This window comes from Fundulus heteroclitus, chromosome 4 (genome assembly GCF_011125445.2).
Source record: "Fundulus heteroclitus isolate FHET01 chromosome 4, MU-UCD_Fhet_4.1, whole genome shotgun sequence".
Taxonomy (NCBI): domain Eukaryota; kingdom Metazoa; phylum Chordata; class Actinopteri; order Cyprinodontiformes; family Fundulidae; genus Fundulus; species Fundulus heteroclitus.
In genome coordinates, this window is record NC_046364.1 from 34,661,301 (window position 1) to 34,681,495 (window position 20,195).

At 42.0% G+C, this 20,195-nt stretch overlaps 1 protein-coding gene across 3 annotated transcripts in view; it reads right to left on the reverse strand.

Annotated features, from left to right (window-relative positions):
• Positions 1-1,461: 1,461 nt before the first annotated feature.
• Positions 1,462-20,195, reverse strand: part of LOC105930453 (BTB/POZ domain-containing protein kctd15) — a 42,905-nt gene continuing 24,171 nt past the window's right edge. For all 3 annotated transcript variants that reach the window (XM_012868680.3, XM_012868679.3, XM_021319584.2), the window contains 2 exons: positions 18,123-18,428; positions 1,462-5,507 (listed from right to left, as the gene is read on the reverse strand). In XM_012868680.3, coding sequence (XP_012724134.1) covers positions 5,349-5,507; positions 18,123-18,428 — 465 coding nt within the window. In that variant the 3' untranslated portion in view covers positions 1,462-5,348. The remainder of the gene's footprint in view (positions 5,508-18,122; positions 18,429-20,195) is intronic.

The following is a 20,195-nucleotide window of genomic DNA, read 5'->3' on the forward strand; positions in this document are numbered from 1 at the left end:
GATCCAGTAGAGATGGACATGAAAAAAAAAAACACGGCAACGGTTACGATTCAAGACCGTAGGTAAAGATATTTAGTTTTGTCTTATTTCATCAGGTTCCAAATAGTAAGAAAGTCAGTAAAGACCTAATTTCATCAAAAACATAGCAATCATCTTCAGGTTTTGTCAACTATGAACTTCCTTGGATTTTATCTGATAGATCAACACAAGGGTGATGTGTGTAGTGGAAGGACAATTATACATGGTTCACAAACAAAAAAAATCTGAAAACGTGTATTCATATGTGTTCGAACCCATTTAATCTGATGCCCCAAAATAAAATTCAGTGCAACCAACCGCCTTTAGAAGTCACCTAGTTAGCAAACTGAGTGCAACCTTTTTCTCAGTTCAAATCTTGGTATAAATACAGCCGTTCTTTGAAGATCTCAGACGCTTGTCAACCCTGGGATACAACTGTGGAGAAGTTTAAAAAAAGAGTTTGATTATAAAGCAATATCCCCAGTTTTAAACATTCACTGCCAAGTAGTGGAAGTAGTATGTCGTCTGAGGAAGCAACGAGAGGGTCATGGGATCTCCTGAGGAGCTGCAGAGATCCACTGCTCAGGTGGGATGATCTTTCCACAAGATACTGTTTCAAAAATGTTTTTTTTTACTGAAGGGTGACAAGATTATCATTAAAAAGGTATTAAGAAGTCTCATTTAAAATCTGAAGATGATACAGCACACCTTTATAACAACCTTTTGACTATGCAAAATATGTGAGGAAAACTTTACCGTGAACACATCCACACAGTGGCACAGGGTGGTGGCAGCATCATGCAGAGGGGATGTTTTTTTTTTTTTTTTTCCAGCAGGGGTATGGAAACTGGTCAGAGCAGAGATGGGAGGATGGATGGAGCAAATACAAGGCAATCGTGTTGGAGGCTGCAAGAGACTGAGGTGGAGGTCCACAGTTCAGGACAAAAACCCTGCAGCCAGAGCTACATCGTAATGGCTTAGGTTAAAGGATATTATCCAGGTTCTAAAACGGCCTAGTAAAAGTCCTGACTGTCATCTAATTAAGAATCTGTTCACAGATGATCTCCATCTGATATCACTGAACTTGGGTCATTCTGAGAAAAAAAAAAGAATGGGCAAGAATTATAGTTTTTAATTGTGCTGGTGGGCAGATAACCCAAAAACCTGCAGCCAATGGACTGTGGTTGAACAATTATTGAATTAGGGAGGCTGAGTACAAATAAACGCCACATTTTTCAAAATTTATCTGTAGAAAAGACATCTAACAATTTCCATCTACTTAGTCGTCTGTACAATATCCTAATAAAATACGCTGACATGTAGCAACTTGACAAAATGTTGATAAATCTTCCAAGGGTGTGAATACTTTTGTAAGAGACTGCATACATAGTTGGAAGCCGTTTTAAAACCACCCTCCTTTCCAAAAGAGCGAAAGACACAAAGTTCGTTTATACAGTACATCCTTTTATTATCGCAAATATGCAAGAAAAGTCAAACGGAGACTGTAAATAAACACATGCCCTTTAATACCACAGTCTAATTGTTTTAAACACTTTAAATAATATACATTTTCACCTTATTATACGCTTTGAAATGTTTTTTTTTTTTTTCAGTCCATATGTACACAATGTAAGGTTCTGAATTTTCTTTTACTTATTTAGTGTGAAGCGGATTTGAGATCTCTCGGAAACACGACGGTCCCATAAAGCCTACGAGTCCTGACAATTCAATACACAGTGACTGTACAAACTGAGCCGCCTCGGAGGAGGGGTGAAAAGCCAAGTGGGCCCGCCGAGTGAGCGCGGGCTAGTGCTTCGTCTGAAAAAGCGCCGACTAGAGTGATGTTACATAAATTTCCAGTCCTGTCGAGTTGTTCTGTGTCTGCCGAGACGTCTAAAGGTTATTAGGATCTTCTAGCCCCTAAAAGGCAATAAGGGTTGCCTTAAGTCTTACATCGCTGGAGCCCAAATCCGTTTTTTTTTTTACCTTCAGCCGCGAAGCAAGCAAAGGACGCTGAGGTCAGCTGCAGAGTGCAGTTGCGTGGCGTGCTGTGAGCCTGTTTGTGTTTTGACTCATCAGTTTGTTTGGCTTGCTGCGGCGTGGTCCGGCGTAGGAGGGCGTTTTTTTTTTTTTTTTGCGAACAGGGAAGCAGGAGGGGGGGCCCGGCAAGCATGTTCACATTAAAAAAAGAGCCAAAAAAAAAAAAAAAGAAACGCCATGGTTGACCATTCCCTTTGAGGCGTCTGGATCCAAAAGGCAAAAACCAGAGCAAAGAAGGTCTGTTTTGTAAGAAACTTCATTGACTCCCTGTCCGCGTTCGGACAGCAGAGCCCAAGTTTATTAAACTAAAAAAACAAAAAGAAAAAAAAAACAAGCCCAGTTTAAGTCAAGTAACTGCCAGCACAGATGAAGATCAGAGTAAGCTCCTTTTTTTTTTGTTTGTTTGTTTTAAGCTCAGGCTTTTGGAGTGGAAGAAACAGCATGGTTAAGCTATACACAAATAAAAAAAAAAAAAGCGCGAAAACTTTCTTGCTTCAGTCTTTGATGGAAGACACGCTGAGAATAAGAGCGAAAGAAGCAGAGCAGGACCGAGTAAAAAAATGCCGCCCACTCGCCTCTTTGTGAGCACGCTGATGCTGGGAGTGCTGTTGAACTTCAGGTTCTGCCATATGCAACGTGGGAACAACCTCTGAAGTAATCTGGACTCAGAAGTGACAATATTCAGAGACTTCTCCACAGAACTGTCAGGACTTGGAGGATCAAAAGTTTGCATCCTTCATACGGTTTTGAATAATGCAACGTGGCTCAACGAACATGTTTTACGCTCGTACAATCAACCAAACCCGGCACACAGTTTGTTCTGTCGGATGCCTAATTGCTCTCCGTGTTTTTACAGCACTTTAATCCCACCGTCGGCTGAAAACGTGAAACAGCTTGACTCGGCGCTGCTCGCCGGGCTCGACCGAATCCTCCGAAGGAGTGGGGCAGGGCAGCTCTGTGGTTAAAAAATGTTCAAGTGCAAACAAACATCAAGCATTTAAAGTACATCTCCCGCCGACCACGAGACGCACTGGTAAACGTCAAGCTCTCGCAGCTCCACAAGTGTTTCACATTCGAACTCAACCACTTTACTTTTCCTGGGTTTTAAACATAAAAGATCAAAAACTTGCTCTTAACAAGAGATCCTCTCCAGTCAGAGATGTAGTGCTGGGAAAAAGTACCACCCCCCCTTACAGGTTTCTTCATTTTTTACTTTTTTTTGTCTATTTCAGATCAGCAAAGTCAAAAAGCAGTTTTTAAGATGATGATTTCATTCATCATGGGGAAACATCTGCCTAAAACAACTTGGTATGCTGTGAGTAAATAATTACCCCTAAATTTATTTAGTGGTGATGCCTTTCTTAGTCTCTTCACTCTTCATTGCAGAATTATTTTTAATTCAACGACATTGGAGTCTGTTAAAGGCTCCGTTAACACATCTTAGTCCAGACTTTGACTAGGCCACTCCCAATGCCTTCTTCTTTATTGAGCCATACAGATGGGGGACTTGTATTTGAGGTTTGGATCATTGTTCTGCTGCAAAACATGAGTGCACATTAGCTTAATGTTACAAGCACTCTCCTTCAAAAGCAGAAATTATGAATCTGTCAACTTCGAGAAACTGTTCAGATCCTGAAGAAGCAAAGCAGTCCCCCGCCCATCCCACCACCCTACATGTTTGACTGTAGGTAAAACGTTCCGTCAAAAAGCTGCACTTTTCGCCTCATGAATCCACAGAACAGTCTTGCGAATCAAGATGTTTCTTGTCAAATGTAAGATGGGCCTTTATGTTTTAATATAAAGGCCCTTTAACTGACACCCACGTTGCTTTAGATGTAGTTCTGGATCTTTTGTGAACTCCTGGATGAGTTTCTGATTGGTTTTTGGAGTAAAATTTTCAAGCCCAACCACTCCTCTAAGGTCCATGTTTTCTTTGTTTCTGGATAATGACTCTCACTGTGGTTCCCTGGAGTCCCAAAACCTTAGAAATAGCTTTGCAATCCTTTCGAGCATGAGAGATGTGAATGACTTTGACTCTCATCTGTTCTTGGATTTCGTTAAATTGGGGCATGACATGTTGCTTTTATAAGCTCTTTTAGCCTACCTCATCTTGTGAGACAGCTTCTCTTGATTCTAAAGATCTGGCAGTAATCTGGCCTGGTTGCAGCTAGTGAAACAGAACCGCACATGTGATAACTCACAGTTGTTTTGGATAGCTTTTTCCCCTCCTAATACATGAAATCATCATTTGAGAACTGTGTTTAGCATTAACTTTGGTCTGACATGGGAGCTTAATTCATTATCTAAAACAGGGGGGGTAAAGACTTTTTTCATGGCACTGTATGTTTTGGAGCAAACAAGCAGAAATTCTACAGCTGCTTTCCTTTTTTATGTGTGCGACACATTTGAATATAAACAATGTGGAAACGTTGAGGTTTTCTTCCATTCCTGTTTGAACAATGGGACTTTTTCTGGCTCCGATTTCATTGCCAGTCAGATTGCTTTTGCCACATAGCCTGCAGACATCTTAGTTGCTGCAGCCATTGCCAAGAAACGCTCCCTTGCAAGCTCTTGAAGCCTAATGAATACAATGTTCGTACATCCTTCATTACGGAGATAGGAAGGGGGGGGGGGGAGGGGACATTAAAAATAATCCTATTAATAATAATTGTTTACATCATGTCGTGATAAAAACAGCAAAAGCGAGCGAGGAAAAACATAGAAACAGTTTAACAAACGATGCTGAGTCCGCTGAGGTTTCACGGGGTCACGGGGGTTCGGGGCCTCACGAAATGATCAGATGTCCTTTATCTTCTCATCCTTAAAAACGTCCTGTCTGCCAAAGCGTTCCTGGACCACAGCGGGCCAGTCAGAGAGGACCCTGCCCCCACAGAAACGAGACTTGATGACGGAGGTGAAGCAGACGGCTGTACATTGTTGTTCTTAAGTAAATTGTGGGAAAACTAGTCTGTAATATTTGTCCTAAAAACGGAGAGCTGTAAGGTGCTGAAGCACCCAGCGGTCCCACAGATTCTTTGGGCATTTTTCGAACATAACGTAAAAACTTTTTGTTGCTGACGCTTTCCTCCTCTGTTTGGTCCTACATTCCCCCGTTGGAGTTCAGCAGAGCTGGTGAGGTTACACGCCTCTGGTAATACTTAGGTATGTTCTTGGAGGGGAGGCTGCGGTCCAGCTGGGGGGCAGAGAGGGGCAAGGTGGAGGTGAGATGGAGGTGTGAAAAGATGGAGGAGGAGGAGGAGGAGACAGTCCTTCTTTCCCCCAAAAGATCTCTAGTCCAGGGGTTCCTGTTTTATCCTGATAGGGGTGTTGATTGACAGACTCCGCCGGTCCTCGCGACACAGCACGTACTCGCTGAACTGGGAAGAGTCCACTCCGCCTCCGCATGATGCCGCCACGCTGAAGCCCTTCTGGAAAAGACGCTCCAGAACCTACAGAGAAGACGAGATGATCAAGTGGCCGTTACACAAATGTAATTGAATCTATTCATCACTCTTAAAACTACTGCCGTTTCTGGTTAAGGATAAAGTGTCAAAGATTTTCTTTGTTGCCAAGGTAGGAAACGGCTTGCTTAAAGCAAATGTATTGATTTTGAAACTGAATGTTTGTGTTTTAATTCATGTGAAATAGACATTTGGGACAGACATACCGGGAAACACAACATTCCTGTTCAAATAAATATTGTGTTTGCTAGTTTGTTATAAAAGCAGCAATTTATTAAATTCACACCTTTTAAAACTGGGGCAAAAATACGACATGTTAATTAGTGCTTTTTAGAGGTGTTGATAGGGTACTAAGCAGATGCAGGCGCGTTTATTGCCACCCCTGGTAAAGACGTGTAAAAAGCCTGAATATACACTCTAAAATTTTTGTTTTGAGGTTTGTCCTTAGATTATTTGGCACTGGTGGCCTGTACTCAATGGTTTCAGACAGAAAATGGGCAGGGGGGGGGCAAGTTTGGGAGGGCTGATATTCTCTTTGTACGAGGAGCTCACTACACCGCCAAGCCGAAATATTACAGGTACCGTCTTATTGTATACAGTGTAGGTAATATTCAGCCAATGGGACAACCCTTAGGACTCTCTGATAGCGTTACACAAGGTTGCTCTCCTATGCTCTCCTCACGGATTTGAAACGGATGTCGTTTGAGAACCATTTCTGTGTTGATTTGCCCATATGTTTAGGATCATTATCCTGTTTAAAGACTCAAAGATGAAGCATTTTCTCTTTTCTAGAAGAGGCCACCAGGAATTTATTAAAAATCTTCAGGTATTTCAATGGGTTCATAATGCCATGCAATCCAATAATGGCTTTTGGGGGAGAAATTAAGCCGTTATTACCCAATATTCTGTATGAAATGTTTATGATTTTTTTTGTCTGGTGAAGCGACTGTTTTGTGCACTCTAGATGTTAGCCCTATACAATAAAGAAGCAACCAAACAGTTACAGGACATAGTAATAGTAATATTTAGAAAAAAGACACGAGAGGAGCGCATATATGTTGGAGAGCTGAACTTCCTCCGATAGTCATCGGTTCCAACATGCAGCATGTGCCATTAAACCTCTCCTCAATCCAATCACAGAAAGTGATAAAAACCAGAGGGCATTCCCAACATCACACCACCTCTGCAATATTCATGCGACTCGCACTGGATCGGCCACCGAGCTGAGGGCACGAGGAGCTCAAAGGGATGTGGAGAGCTCGAGTGTGAGCGGGGTGTGTTAAGGAGCCTGACTGGAGCTCAGCGTGGTGATTACTGGAGCTCCTAATTTGAGTAATGAGGCTGGGGTGAGGGAAGAAGTGAGGTCCGTGAGCAAGAGAGGGGAAAGGCAACGACGTGCGGCGAATGAGGATAAGGAACGAGATGCGGCTGATCGGTGCGAGGACAAAGTGCTGGAGCTGCAGGGAAGGAGCAGGAGATGGGGATGCATGTTAGCCCTCCAGTCGGGACCCTAACACACACACACATACACTCCGCCAAATAGAGATACACACAGACACCTGAACGCCAGCATCACTTTCTCCCCTCGTCTGCTGTAATCAGTGCGGGGTGTAGTTTATTTATTTATTTTATGGGAGAGAATATATCTCTAAACCCCAGTGAGAGAAATACTCTCTATTTACTTTTTTTCCCCCCCTTCCTTTTAACAGAGTGTGGAGTGCATGAAAATGAAAGGTCTCGCCAAGGGCAAAGCCGTTCTGCCAGACGCAGAGGCAGAGAGAGCTTCATCCAAACAGAATGTTTTTCTCTTAAAGCTTGCACAAGCTGACACGTAGACTCACGGTGAAGGAAGCCGTCTCTGATTACAGGAGCGCGAGCCCCCTTCCCAGGCTGGAGGGAGCTTTTTGGGCCTCCGAGTCGAAGCCCGGCAGCCCGCCGCGGAAAATCGGATACACTGAAACCTAAAAACTTACAGAGACCTGTTGAACAAAGCGGAGACTCCCATCCGCCACGCGCATCTCTTCATTAAAACCAAAATGTGGATCGATGCGCCGCTTGTAAGTCTAACAGACCACTCCGGAGAGTCCGCCCCCTCCCCCACTTTCATCCTCTGGCCATCCGACGGTGACAAACTCAGTAATTTGTGAGACAGAAGGGGCGGCAGACAGCTGATGGTGAGGATGGCTAATTAAGAGACCTGCCCAAGCATCAAACACTCCAGAATCCATGACAGGCGACGGAGGAGCCTAACGATTATGGAAATGATATTACATAGCCTTCTTTGATCATTGCATCACATTGCATTTTCCCCCAATCATCGCTTAACACATGTGGGACTCCATCGTGTTCAGCAGTGAAATTTGGTCACAGAGGAGAAGGGCCTGATCAATAAAGATAGTCTGAAAACACTTTTATGATTAACGCACCGCAGCACAAAAGACTTAAGGATATTATTACAGATGGTTGTAACTGATTCAAGGATACTGTAATGACTATAAGATGCCATAAAAAAAAAAAAAAAGTTCACGTTCAGTTTTGTCACAGTGAATTAGTGCCATGGGGGGATAAACAATACACAGAATAATTAGGCTGTATCCAAGCTGAGGCTTCCAATGTCCACAGGACAATGTCCTGAAATCAATCCCTGCTGACAAGAGAAAGGAATGCACCGCGTTAAAAAGCACAAACATGTCTGGTTGCTCCGTTCTGCGCTGCGTTCTTGTGACCGCGGGCCTTCACATCCCAGCTTATGTTGTACTTATGCAGATTTCCCTGCTTACTTTCCTAGCTCATTTGAGCGAAACCATAACAAAAGAAGTCTAACCGCGAGTTCTGCACAAACAATCTGAGTGGACGAAGACTCAGTACGGGAATAATTATTTTCATGATATGGAATTATAGACCATTAGCAGTTTTCCTAATTTTTTTTTCTATCTTTGTCCACCACTGAAAATTCCCTAAAAGGCTCCAGTAATAACTGTTTACAGTGATTCCTGAACTTTTTTGCAAACAACCTCAACGTATTTTAATAGGAATTGCTGTCATAGACCTGCATATGTATTTTGCTCCTTTTACTCCGACAAAATTCTGTACAAATGTTTGCTTTAACCACTAGAGTCCGCCTATGTGTAATTAAATCTAAAGACCAAATCACAAAGTGAAATGGTCAGGGGTAACATTTTGTAGACATCGGAGACAAGATCAGGTTATAAAACAATATCTGAAACATCCCCATTCACCCAAAAATTAAGATGTTTGGCCAACATGAAACGTGGCATGTGTGGTGGTAGACTAGCACTACAGATTACTCTGAAATAACACTATCCCCACTGTGAAACATGGTGGCGACAACACCATGGTGACAGAGAAGCTGGTCAGAGTCCATAGGAAGATGGAACGAGCTAAAAACCTGGGAGCTACTGCAAGAGACAGAAGACTGTAGCGGAGGTTTACCTTCCAATAAGACAACGGCGGTTTAGACCAAAGCACAATCATCTCTTGTGGTCCAGTCAAAGTCCTGCTGTGAGCTTATCATGATGGGCAAAAAATGAGTGTAATTTCAACAAACAGTGGTTCTGCAAAGTTGTGCCCTCAGGGTCACTCGAGGGCACAACACACCTTTCAGATTTATGTTTGTAAAAACATTTAAAAAATTGGCATAATTATCCTTTAACCACTTCATATTTAATTATCACCTAAAAACTGCAGGAAAATAAATTTGTGTCTGTGGATGTAATGCAATTTTTTGTTGTTGAAAAAGTTCAACTAGCGTACTGTCTAGCGTACGCTAAGTACACTTAGCGTACTGTCCTTTGTGCCGTACTCAGTACAGGGAATCAGGGTGAAACGCTGCAGAGGATACAACAGAACCAGAACTTAGTTTGTTGTTCGGCTCGATTACGTCTGTCTTTTTCTTGTCCTGCCAGCAAGACTGAAACTGATTAAAAGTCTATCCTCGCCCTCTCCGTCCCCCAGTGATCTGAAAACACGGCTCTTCCAAACAAATGCGAACCGCTCCATATTTAACCAAGAGAACGAGCTGCCACTCAGCCCGAGGTAGCCGCTGTTGTGAAGAGGGAATAACATCGGCCCCACTTCTCTACCCTCCTATAAAGGCGGCAAAGAGGGTGAAGCACGAATCAAAGTGGATGAGCGTAAGGGCTGGAAAACGGGAACACAATGCAATATTGATGGCCGCCGGAGCTCACAGACACACTCCGAACACCTCTGAGGAGGAGCTGCAAGACGCCTGCTCCTTGTGGCGCAGGCTTCAGAGCTGATTGACACGTGTGACACGCGCGGGCTGAAGCTTTTGACGGGTGTCTCACTCGAGAGGAGGCGGCGCTTTTGTTTAACAATGCACAAGCTCGACAAGAAACGCTAACTGCAGCCTAAGCATCTGGCATCAAGCAGCGGCGAAGATCCAGCTCTTTGTAATTCTCTAAGCTGTGTGCCAGCTTTTTTTTTTTTTTTTTTTTAGGACTCACCAGTGACAAAAGCACTTTGTGGTGTATTTTCATGCAGAGCTTGTAGCAAATGAGCTGGGTTTACCAATCGCAAATGGACATTTTAAGATGTAACTGGAACTGCTGCACGGAGAGATGGACTGAGTACGAGTGTCAGCGAGTTCTGACTAAACTTAACATACACAATTCATGGTTTCCCTTTTAAAACTTTGCTGTCACTTGTTTCATTCTTTAACACAAGATAGAGAGGGATTGTGAAGCTGCTTCACATTTTATCCAACTTTAGACTAGAACTTGAAATTACGATAAACTATTAAAACTGCGGCCTCTGCGACAATACATCAACAGTAACTAGGCAAGATGGTTTCGTACGTCTTTTGTTTCCATAAAGAAGAAGAATGGCTTTTTTTGTAGGACTTTTAAAAAAAAAACGTGTAAAAGAACAGATTCTTATTGTAGAATTAGGATTTTTCTTTCAAATAAAACATTTAAGGATCTCCTTCATCACTAATATCTTCATTTATACTTCTATAGAATTTAACATGAGGCTTTTAATAAGTTGAAACCTCATCAAGTTGGACATTTTCTTTCTTTATGTATCATTTTTATACAAATTTCAGAACCAGATGGTGTCGAACAAAGAAATTACACACTTCTAAAAGACAGATGTTTCTACTGCTGAAGCTGTCTGGGGCGGAAAGTTTTCAAACGGTAGCAAAACGGGCACCAATAATATCACAGGGGTGGCGCAACAAAGCCAAAAAATCTCAGAACACAATGCAAAGCGTATTGTTATAATTTCCTGAATAAATGACAAATTCATTTTATTAAGACTTAAATAATAAACTTTGGTGAAGTATTTGCTTCTTTCAGCTATTGCCTATTTTTGCTTTTTCGTCATACTTAAAGCTGTCTGATCAGCCGCATTTTAACGTTAGACAAAGATGAGTAAAAAAAGATGCAGCTTTTAATTGATAATTTAATTTATGAAGGTAAAAAAACAAACATCCAAACCAACCTAGATCGGCTTGAAAACCAATAACTTAAATGGAACCGGTCTGACAACATGAAGTAGGCTAAAATATCTTGAAAAAGCACGACATCCGTACCCTGATCTGATAAGGGTTACAAGGCTTTTCTAATGCACTGGGACTCCAGTGGACCACAGTGACAACCCACTATCAATAAATGGAGAAAACATGGATCAGGTGTGAGCCTTTCCAAGAGTGGCCGACAATTAAAATTACTACAAGGCCGCTCATGCTAAGGGTCACAAGAAAAACAAAAAACCACAACGACATCAAAGCGCTGCAGGCCTCGCCTGCCTCCGTTAAGGTCAGCAAGAAAGAGACAGCGCAAAAATGGCATCCATGAGAGAGCTCCAAGAAAACCAATGTTGACTAAAAAGATCATAAAAGCCCATCTTACATTTTCCAAAAAATTATCCCCCATGACTTTTTGAAAACTATTCTGTGGACTGACAAGACAATTCTTACTTTTTGACAGGCTAGTGTCCCGTTACATCTGGAGTAAAACTAACACAGCACTTTCATACATGGTGGTGGTAGTGTGATGGTCTGGAGCTGCTTTGATGCTCTTGGATCTGGATAGCTTGCTGTAAACGATAGAAACCATGAAGTTTGCTCAACAATGCACGCACAAAGATCCCTTTGTGCGTGCAAAATGAAAGTGCAAAATGAAAATGAAAGTATTGGAGAGGCTGAGTTATGCCTTTAAATCCAGTGTGGGATGACCTTAAACAGTCTGTTCATGCTTAGAAACCCTCTTATGAGGCTGAAGTAGGCCCAACTTCCTCCAAAGCTAAAGAATTGTGGCCAGTTATCACAAATGCTTGATTGCAATTCTGCCTTCAATTTATGCACAATTAGTTTTTAGGTTGTGAAGTCCTTGTAAAAACTGCTTTTTATATTTACTATATTTAAATTATTTAATATTTTGTGTTTCAGTGTATGTATACTGGACACAATGCTTTAAATACATAAATATATAAATAAATATAAATATTAATACATAAAATGTATATGGGTGGCCTAAATAGGGGTGTGTGTGTGTGGGGGTGCACGGCAATATGTGTCAGGGGGAGGCAGAGTGATCCGGTGTTTAACACTTCTCCACCTGACAGAACAATCTGTTTCTCGCTGAGCCTCACATTGCGTTAGACCCATAGTGGCACACAAGGGGACCTAAAAAAAGGAGCAGTGTTAGAGTTTTACTCTGCCACTCAGGCCGCCGAGGAGCACTGCGGAGGTGTTTGTGTGGCCTTGTCTGCTCCGATGGGCTTTGCTCTCCCTCCTCTTCAGCCGACGCAGGATTGATGGAGTGGCAGAGTGACTCGTGAGAGGGTGTTGCAGCATGTTGCGTACCCTGCCTGGACAGTGTGTGTGTGTGTGTGTGTGGGGGGAGTGGGGGGTTTAGTCCCCTTATCCACGTCTGCCTGCGCTGTCACATTGATGAAAGACGGATTGGCTCTGGTCTGATCTGAGCGCTTCATCACGGTGATGTATAGAGCAGCGGCACCGGCTCTGGAGCTGGGGCACGTATTTGTGCACCTCTGTGACTCTCAGGTTAAATGTTTTCCCTCCTTTCTTTCTGCTTCCCTACATCGCAGCGCAGGTGGTTCACATTATTCGAAAAAAAATTCCAGTCATGACTTCATGAAAGAATCACTCGCCGAGGTGAAGCTGTTTGTTCGCACTCTTCTACATTTGGATGTAGAAGAAAAAGAACAAAAGGCCGGGCCAAATTTACTCAATATTGCAGGGCTGCATTTTTTTTTTTTTGTCTTTCACTTTTGTTAAAAGAAAAGCTAAAAAGCGCATTTATTAGATCAAGATAAAAACCCAGACTCAACATGGGGTTCAGTCATATCGCACAGCAGCTTCTGTTTAAGAAACACGTCTGCCAACAATCTAAACTTTTTATTCTTCCTCTCAAACACCTCATCAAAAATGTTCACACTTGCATTAAACTGATTTTCTGCCCCATCAACCCCCCCCCCCCCCCACACACACACCCACACCCACACACATATATTTTCACCCTGCTCTGCCCCTATGGGCAGGGAGGGGTGGTGTACACCTTCCCCCCGGGTTGATCCCCCACAACTCAAATCGAATCAGAGGCTGCTTCTTTTGTAGGTAAGAGAAATAATTTTTTTGCAAACATTTTAATAGCCGCAGGACATAATGAGTGAGTTGTTTCGAAAAATCTCCCCTTACAACAACAGCAACAACAAAAGAAAAGCTCCATCTGCTATTTACATACTTATCTGCATAGACTCAGTGAGCCAGACCCTGCATCTGTTCTGATTATGTTTTTAATGGACCTATAGGTGTGTATGCGACTGCCACTGCCAGAGCTGCACAGTATATATTCTTAATTGTCACTTCAATATTAATGTGTGAAAAATAGCAATCACAGAGGGCTGCTTGGATGCTATATTTAGTAACTAATTATATTTTACAGACATACATTAATGCTCTGCGTGCAAATAATATAGTGCCTTGCAAAAGTACTCATTAGCCTCGGACTTTTCCCACACTTAGCGATATTGCAACCAGAAACTTCAGAGTATTTTACTGGGATTTTATGTGATAGACCAACATAAAGTAGAGTGTGATTATAAAGTGGAAGGAAAAGAATAGATGTTGGTGGTGTAGATTTTTTCTAGTCCTTTTATTAAGTACTTTCTACAACAATTTTTCATTGCTAAAACAGCTGGATGTTTTTCTTTTGGGTTGTTTTCCTTTCAACTTTGTACAATACATCTACATTATGAAATTTCTGATCATTTGTCTTGGCAAGATAGCTCAAGCTAGGCCAGACTGGATGAAAGACATCTGTGAACACCAATTTATTTTTCTTTGCCTGGGCTTTAACTGGGCCATTCCTGATTTGTTGATCTCCTGCTGGAAGGTGGCCCTCTGCCACAGTCTCAAGTCTCCATCTTCCAAACAACTATGACCAGCTTCCCTGTCCCTGCTAGAGAAAGGGATCTTCACAGCACAATGCTGCCACCATGTATTACTGTGGGGATGGTATATCTGGTCAAAAGGTTCAACCGTGGTCTCATCCGACCAGGGCAACTGTCTCCACATGTTTGTTGTGTTTCTGAAGAAATTATAGAGCACTGCAGTTTTGCAAATGCTATTCCCTTTTCTTGCAAATTTAACATAAAGAGCAGATTTTTGGAGCGGACTTGTTATCCTGTCTGAGCTATGGTTCTCTGCTGTTACAATACATGGTGCTATTGGCTGCTTCTCTGATTGTTCATTAAATCAGAAGTACAAATGACGAGCAGAATAAACTAAACAGCAACAAAAATCATTACAGGCTGCTTCTCTGAGTCATTTCTCGTTGAATTTTAGTTCTTCTTTCCCAATCATTCAGTTTAGGTGGACAGCCAGGGATCACTGCTCCATGAGATGTCCCAAACTTAAGATATTGGTTTAAAACCTAGCACTGATTTTAACCCTTTTCAAAACTTTCTCCCCGACCCGTCTGCTGTGGTCTATGATGCTGGTTGTTCACTAATGTTGTATTACAAACCTCTGAGGCCTTCACAGAACAGCAACGTTTATTAGAAATGAAACTACACACAGGTTGACTATCAAAAATATGACTTCTGAATGAGTATAAGAATAAAGGGGGCTGAATACAAATGCAGGCCACACTTTTCAGATTTTTATTTGTGGAAAAAAAAAAAAAAGGTTTCAAGCCACGTTTCGTTTTCCTTTTACCTAACAGTTTTGCTTGAATTTGTGTGAATGTATCACATGAAACTATGAATATTCGAGGTTGCAAGGTGCAAAAATGTACAAGGGGTATGATTGATTTTGCAACTCAACAAACAACAAAACCCCAAAATAAGTTGTCTTAATACCATGCAGCTGTGGCCATACCACTTTAACTGTGAGACGCCATTGTGTGAGCTGAATGTCGGGGCTTCGCTCCTAGTAAAACCTTGACAATCCAGCTCCTCTTGCCATTAGCCGTTTGTTTTGAGAGGAGCATCTCAGCTCACCTCGCCTTCACGGGAGGAGGTGAAACAACTGAAACAATAAAGTCTACCCTCAAATTGCGTTAGTCAGATGAGCTCATATCCTGTCTCGCTGGTAAACAGAGTGGGAGAATGTTGTGTTAGTTGATGCGGCCAATTAATTATATTGCAAGTCATTTAAAAATCTATAAAGGAAGTATAAACTGGTTTAGGCTGTTTGAGAAATTGTAAGTATGGTATTAAAAAATGCAATACGTGTATTTCAATTGCCCTAAGCGGTGTTATATTGGAGTCTTTTTTAAAAAAAGGAGCTGTGTCTTAAAAAGGAGTAAAGCGTAAATTATGCATATCATTTCCCCCCTTTCCATTCCTCTTCTTCAATTTTTTTCTTTTTTTTTTGCAGGAAAACATGGCCGCAGTCTACACATGCTTTGTCCCACACGCTGCGCTCACCTCCCTGGAGGTGGTCTCTCACACCGACAGGGGGTGTATGGTGAGGGGGTGAGGTGGAGAGGTGTCAGAGCGCACCAGCTTGCCTCCGAGAGGCTCTCTCTGGGCGCTGGAGGGGCGAAGGCTCCTCTGTGTGTTAGTCTGTTCGTGGCTGTAGGCTCCTAAGTGTGTTATATCGAGCCCGTGGTGTGAGACTGTTACTTTGCCTCTCGATCTTTCGCTCTCAGATCTCAGTGGTTAACACAACTGTAAAAAGTAGCTTTCTGAGGTAGTTTTCATAGTATCTCAACAACAGGATGAACTTCTGCTTCGACGAAAGAGGCTAAAGAGCGCAAGCTGTCTGTTCAAGAACAAAGACATGAGGGGTGGGATTAAATTAATAGCATACATATAAATTTAATATACATATACTTTATACTTGTCAGAGAGGCCCACAGTGGAAAACAAACAAATAAAAATCTTAAATCAAACATGCATCAAGTGTTAATTCTGCAAGAAACTAAAAATAAGCTGATTTCGTTGTTTTTTCCGTTTGGGAAGCTACATTATTAATCCTGGGTGTGCTGTGTTGGTGCATTCTAGAAAGAGAAACTGATAAAAAGATTTTTTTTAACACTCCACGGACCTCTGAAAAAGGGCACCACGAAATATAGCCATCACAATATTAGTGTGTGTATTAAAAACAGGGTAAAGCCTTTGGAATACACTATTCCTATTAATATCAGTGCCCCGCTCTGCATGCCAATAACATGTTCAGCCTGACGCAGCAGTGGCTCACGCCTGACACAGATGATAGTATCCACGATGCCGAAGGCCACAGAAAGTTTTTGAGGCAATAATCCTGCAATCCTGTTTCCTGACAGTGTGGAGCTCTACATAGATTTAATTACTCACTAAGTCAAAGTGACACTGTGGAGCACAGACTTCCCTTCTCAGGGACTAAAGCTTTGAATTTACAGTATAAGAATAAAAACTACAAGAAAAAAAAATAACCTGCACATTTTTTCTTCTTTTTTTTAATATTATAATTTATTTGATCATTATAATTTAATTATTGATATTCATTGATAATGTTTTAGCTGTAAGTATGGCATGTCACATTTCATTGTTCAGTTGCAACACCATAAACAGCCAATGTAGTTTATGATAACCGAGTTTAACCAATGGTTAAACAACACTTGGAGTTTTTATGTGGTCCTAAGGGCTTCTAACTTCCCGTAGCTAAATGTCACTTCAATACCACTGTTCCTCAGAATGGTAAACCTAATAATTCAAATGTTTGAGGGGGAAGCAAGCTTAGCTAACTCAAAGGAGATTTTTAGTGGACAAACACGGTTAGCAACTTCTGAGTGGAAGTAAGATGAGACAGGGATCTAGGCACAATTAGTATTTTAAGAAGTCCTCAAGAAGCAAAAACTAAAAAAACAGCACCAGCTTTGTCACAATAATTAAAAGGGACTGAAATATTCACTAAATGAACCTATGTTTCGATTAACAAGCTTCCTATATACTATTTAAATCGATGCCAAATGATTTCCTGTTGGATATCGAAGCCTTGAAGAACCATTTTGCTCTTTACATGACGTAGATGGGCTCCAACAATTGTGAACAGTTTCATCAAAAACTAATCACTATACAATTTTTAGGTATCTGCAATTGAGTACTTGCAAAGCTTACAATAAAAAGCAATATACATCAAGCTGCAGAACAAAAAAGTAAAACCTAAAAACGTCAATGTGCTAAAAAGTATTTGGGCTGAGTGAGAAATGAAGGAAAAGTTTCCTGTTTTCCTAATAGAAAAAACAAATGCTAAAATATTTTACTTGCATTAATTGTAGTTTGTAACAAATTAATGTGATTTACAAAACAGAACAGCTGATTTGGTTTGATGCTGATGTTAAATGTATAACAATCTGCTTTAATATTTGAACACATCTTTTTATTAGTATTTCTTAATACTATTAAACATGATTTTTGTTTTGCTGTGTTGTATTGTCCAGTGGTTGCCACTATGCGTTCTGCTTTTAGTCTCTGTCCTTGTAATCTCTATCTCATTAAAAGTTGTCCAGATACAGCCTTTCATGTCACTGATTTAATAAAGTCAGCTACACAACAGGTGGAATATCTCATTTTTTCCTCTTTGGAGAGCAAATTTCTCATTAACACCGCACGGCAGCCAGACCCACAATACTATTCAAGAAATGGGAGAGGACACAAAAAGAAAAGAAAAACAAAACCTGGATACAATCTTAGTTTTAAGGTTTGCTGATGACGGGAAGCCACATATCTACTGACTAATGATAGATGACATTTTCTTTATTTTCTTAAAAGGTGTCCTACAAACATGTTCTTTGTCAGTTTTGTGCAACATTTTGTTGTTATTTCCTTGTCAAATAATCAGACTTATTCCATATTAAAGCTGAATCTTCATTCTGATGATGGCTGTGTAGGCCCAGGGCTCATCTAGGCACATCGTTACTCCTTCAAACTGCTAAAAAAAATATATTCTCCTGTATTAATGAGAGCATGACGTAAACTGAGTGGGTGTTGTGGAACAGCAAGTCTGTGGCTAATTTGTAAGATTTCGATGCCGTTTAGAAAGTGGATGAATGTTAGACTGTTAACTGTGTGCGTTCTCTCTTAAATCAAAGCACATCGATGCGTTACCTGGACGGAGTTGAGCCGGCAGTACCCGTTGAGGGGAAAGCGGATGACGTGTGTTGGGTCCTGGTTCCAGCCAGCGTTGACAGAGTTACACATAACGTCCCCAGTCTCAGGGAAGATCTCCTCTATGAGGACCTTCTCCCCGCTCAGGGCGATCCTCTCGCCGAGGTCGGGTGTGACCCGGACCACCAGGCAGTCGCAGGGCTGTGCCATCCGCCGCTGTTCGCGCTCCTGCTTCCAGCGCTCCAGCTCCTTGATCATGGGCGTCAGCTGGTAATAACGGGCCTCCTCGTACAGCAGGTGGAAGTCCTGCACAGACAGATGAACATGGAGATTAGAGCGGTGAGTTACAGTCCTCTTGGCTATATGTGTGACTAACACACCGTGTCTTTCACTACATTACATCGCTTCACCAAGGTCACAAGGACAAAATCCAGCACATATGCAGCACTGTGAAACGTTACGCATATTAACCTGGGGAATACACTGTATATATATATATATATATATATATATATATATATATATATATATATATATGTGTGTGTGTGTGTGTGTGTGTGTGTGTGTTGGAGGTAGCCAGGTGACCTTTTTGCTTTTCTTTAACAAACTAATGATAAAGTATGCTTGAACAAGAAGAGTTCTCTAGTAGAAAGGAAAATCCGTTCATGCAGCTCAGGTTTTCTTCAAGTCTCGCCCCGTATGTTGTCTCCATCCGCCTTCTGTCCCTGCAGAAGAAAAGGATTCCCACGGCATGATGCTGCCACCACAACGTTTCACCGTGGGGGATGGTGTGTTCACGGTGACGTGCGATGTTGCCTTTCTGCCACAGATTGTGCTTAAAGTTACATATTTGGTCTCATCTGAGCAGAACACCTTCTTCCACCTATTTAGCTGTTCAGGCTTCGTGACTCACTTCAAACCTACTGTGGTTTTCTTCGTTGGAAGCTGGAAAAGCTGGTATCTACCCGAGCTGTTGACCTCTGCTGCTCCTCCAGAGTTATTTCTCTGATTGATAATATTTCCCTTTATACCCACTAAGATGGGAAACGTTTGTCTCTGCAGAGAACCCATCCGTCAGTGGTAATCTTGGATAGAGTGATTAACTGAGTTCCAAACCAGCAACCTTCAGGGCCTCACCAGGCCGCCACTCCCACATCATGTTCTCCCGTCAGGGAATCGGACCCTAGTCTCCCACGTGACAGGCAGGTCACCACTATACTAATGAGGAAGCTCTTCTTGCCCACAATATTTTTTTTTTGTGCGTCTCCAGTTCTTGGTAGGTTTGCAGTCATTACATTCTCTATACATTTTCCAACATTGTTCCTGACCTGCTATGTTATTTTTTTTGTCTTCTTAATCCTGACCAGATCAAACGGGGCTGAAGACACCCCCATGCCACCCATGAAATTTTACTTACGCCTCCCAATTCTGCGCTACTTTTTTTTAATTTTTTTTTTGGGTCTAACCCGTTACCTCTCAGTAAAACTTGTTGAGGGTTTGGGGTCGTAACGTGGGTTAAAAGTGTAAAAATCGGAAGGGGTGTGAATCATTTTGTAAGGGACTATATTACGAGAGCAGTGTGGGACTTTAGAGCACTTCCCAGATGGAAACAAAAGAAATAAAGTCAGTTTGAGAAGATAAAACATAAACATAAACTTAATTGCCTTATGGAGCTACGGTACATCCTCAGCAGAGGGGAAGAATAAACTGGGATCAGTGGAGGCCTGCGACCAGTGAGACAACATTCTCGGTAAACAAAGCATAGCCGCGCTGCAGCTTCCCTCCGCAGCGGCTCTTGGCAGAGCCGTGCTGGCCTTTAGCATATTTTGGTGAGCTGACTCCAGAAAGGCCATCAGTGGTGCTCCAGCAAAGTGTGATGGTGCATTCCTGTGTGCAGACAGTCTGCAGCAGATTGCTTGCCTCTCACTCCTGGCGGGGCTAGCCTTGGGGCCATTTCCCCCGGTGCGCTTGCCTCTAATTTCCCACAAGACCAGATGGCACCATCATTCACCGCTACTATAGAAAATACAGGGAAGGAGGAAGAAATGCGCAAGTGAACATGAGGACAGTTAT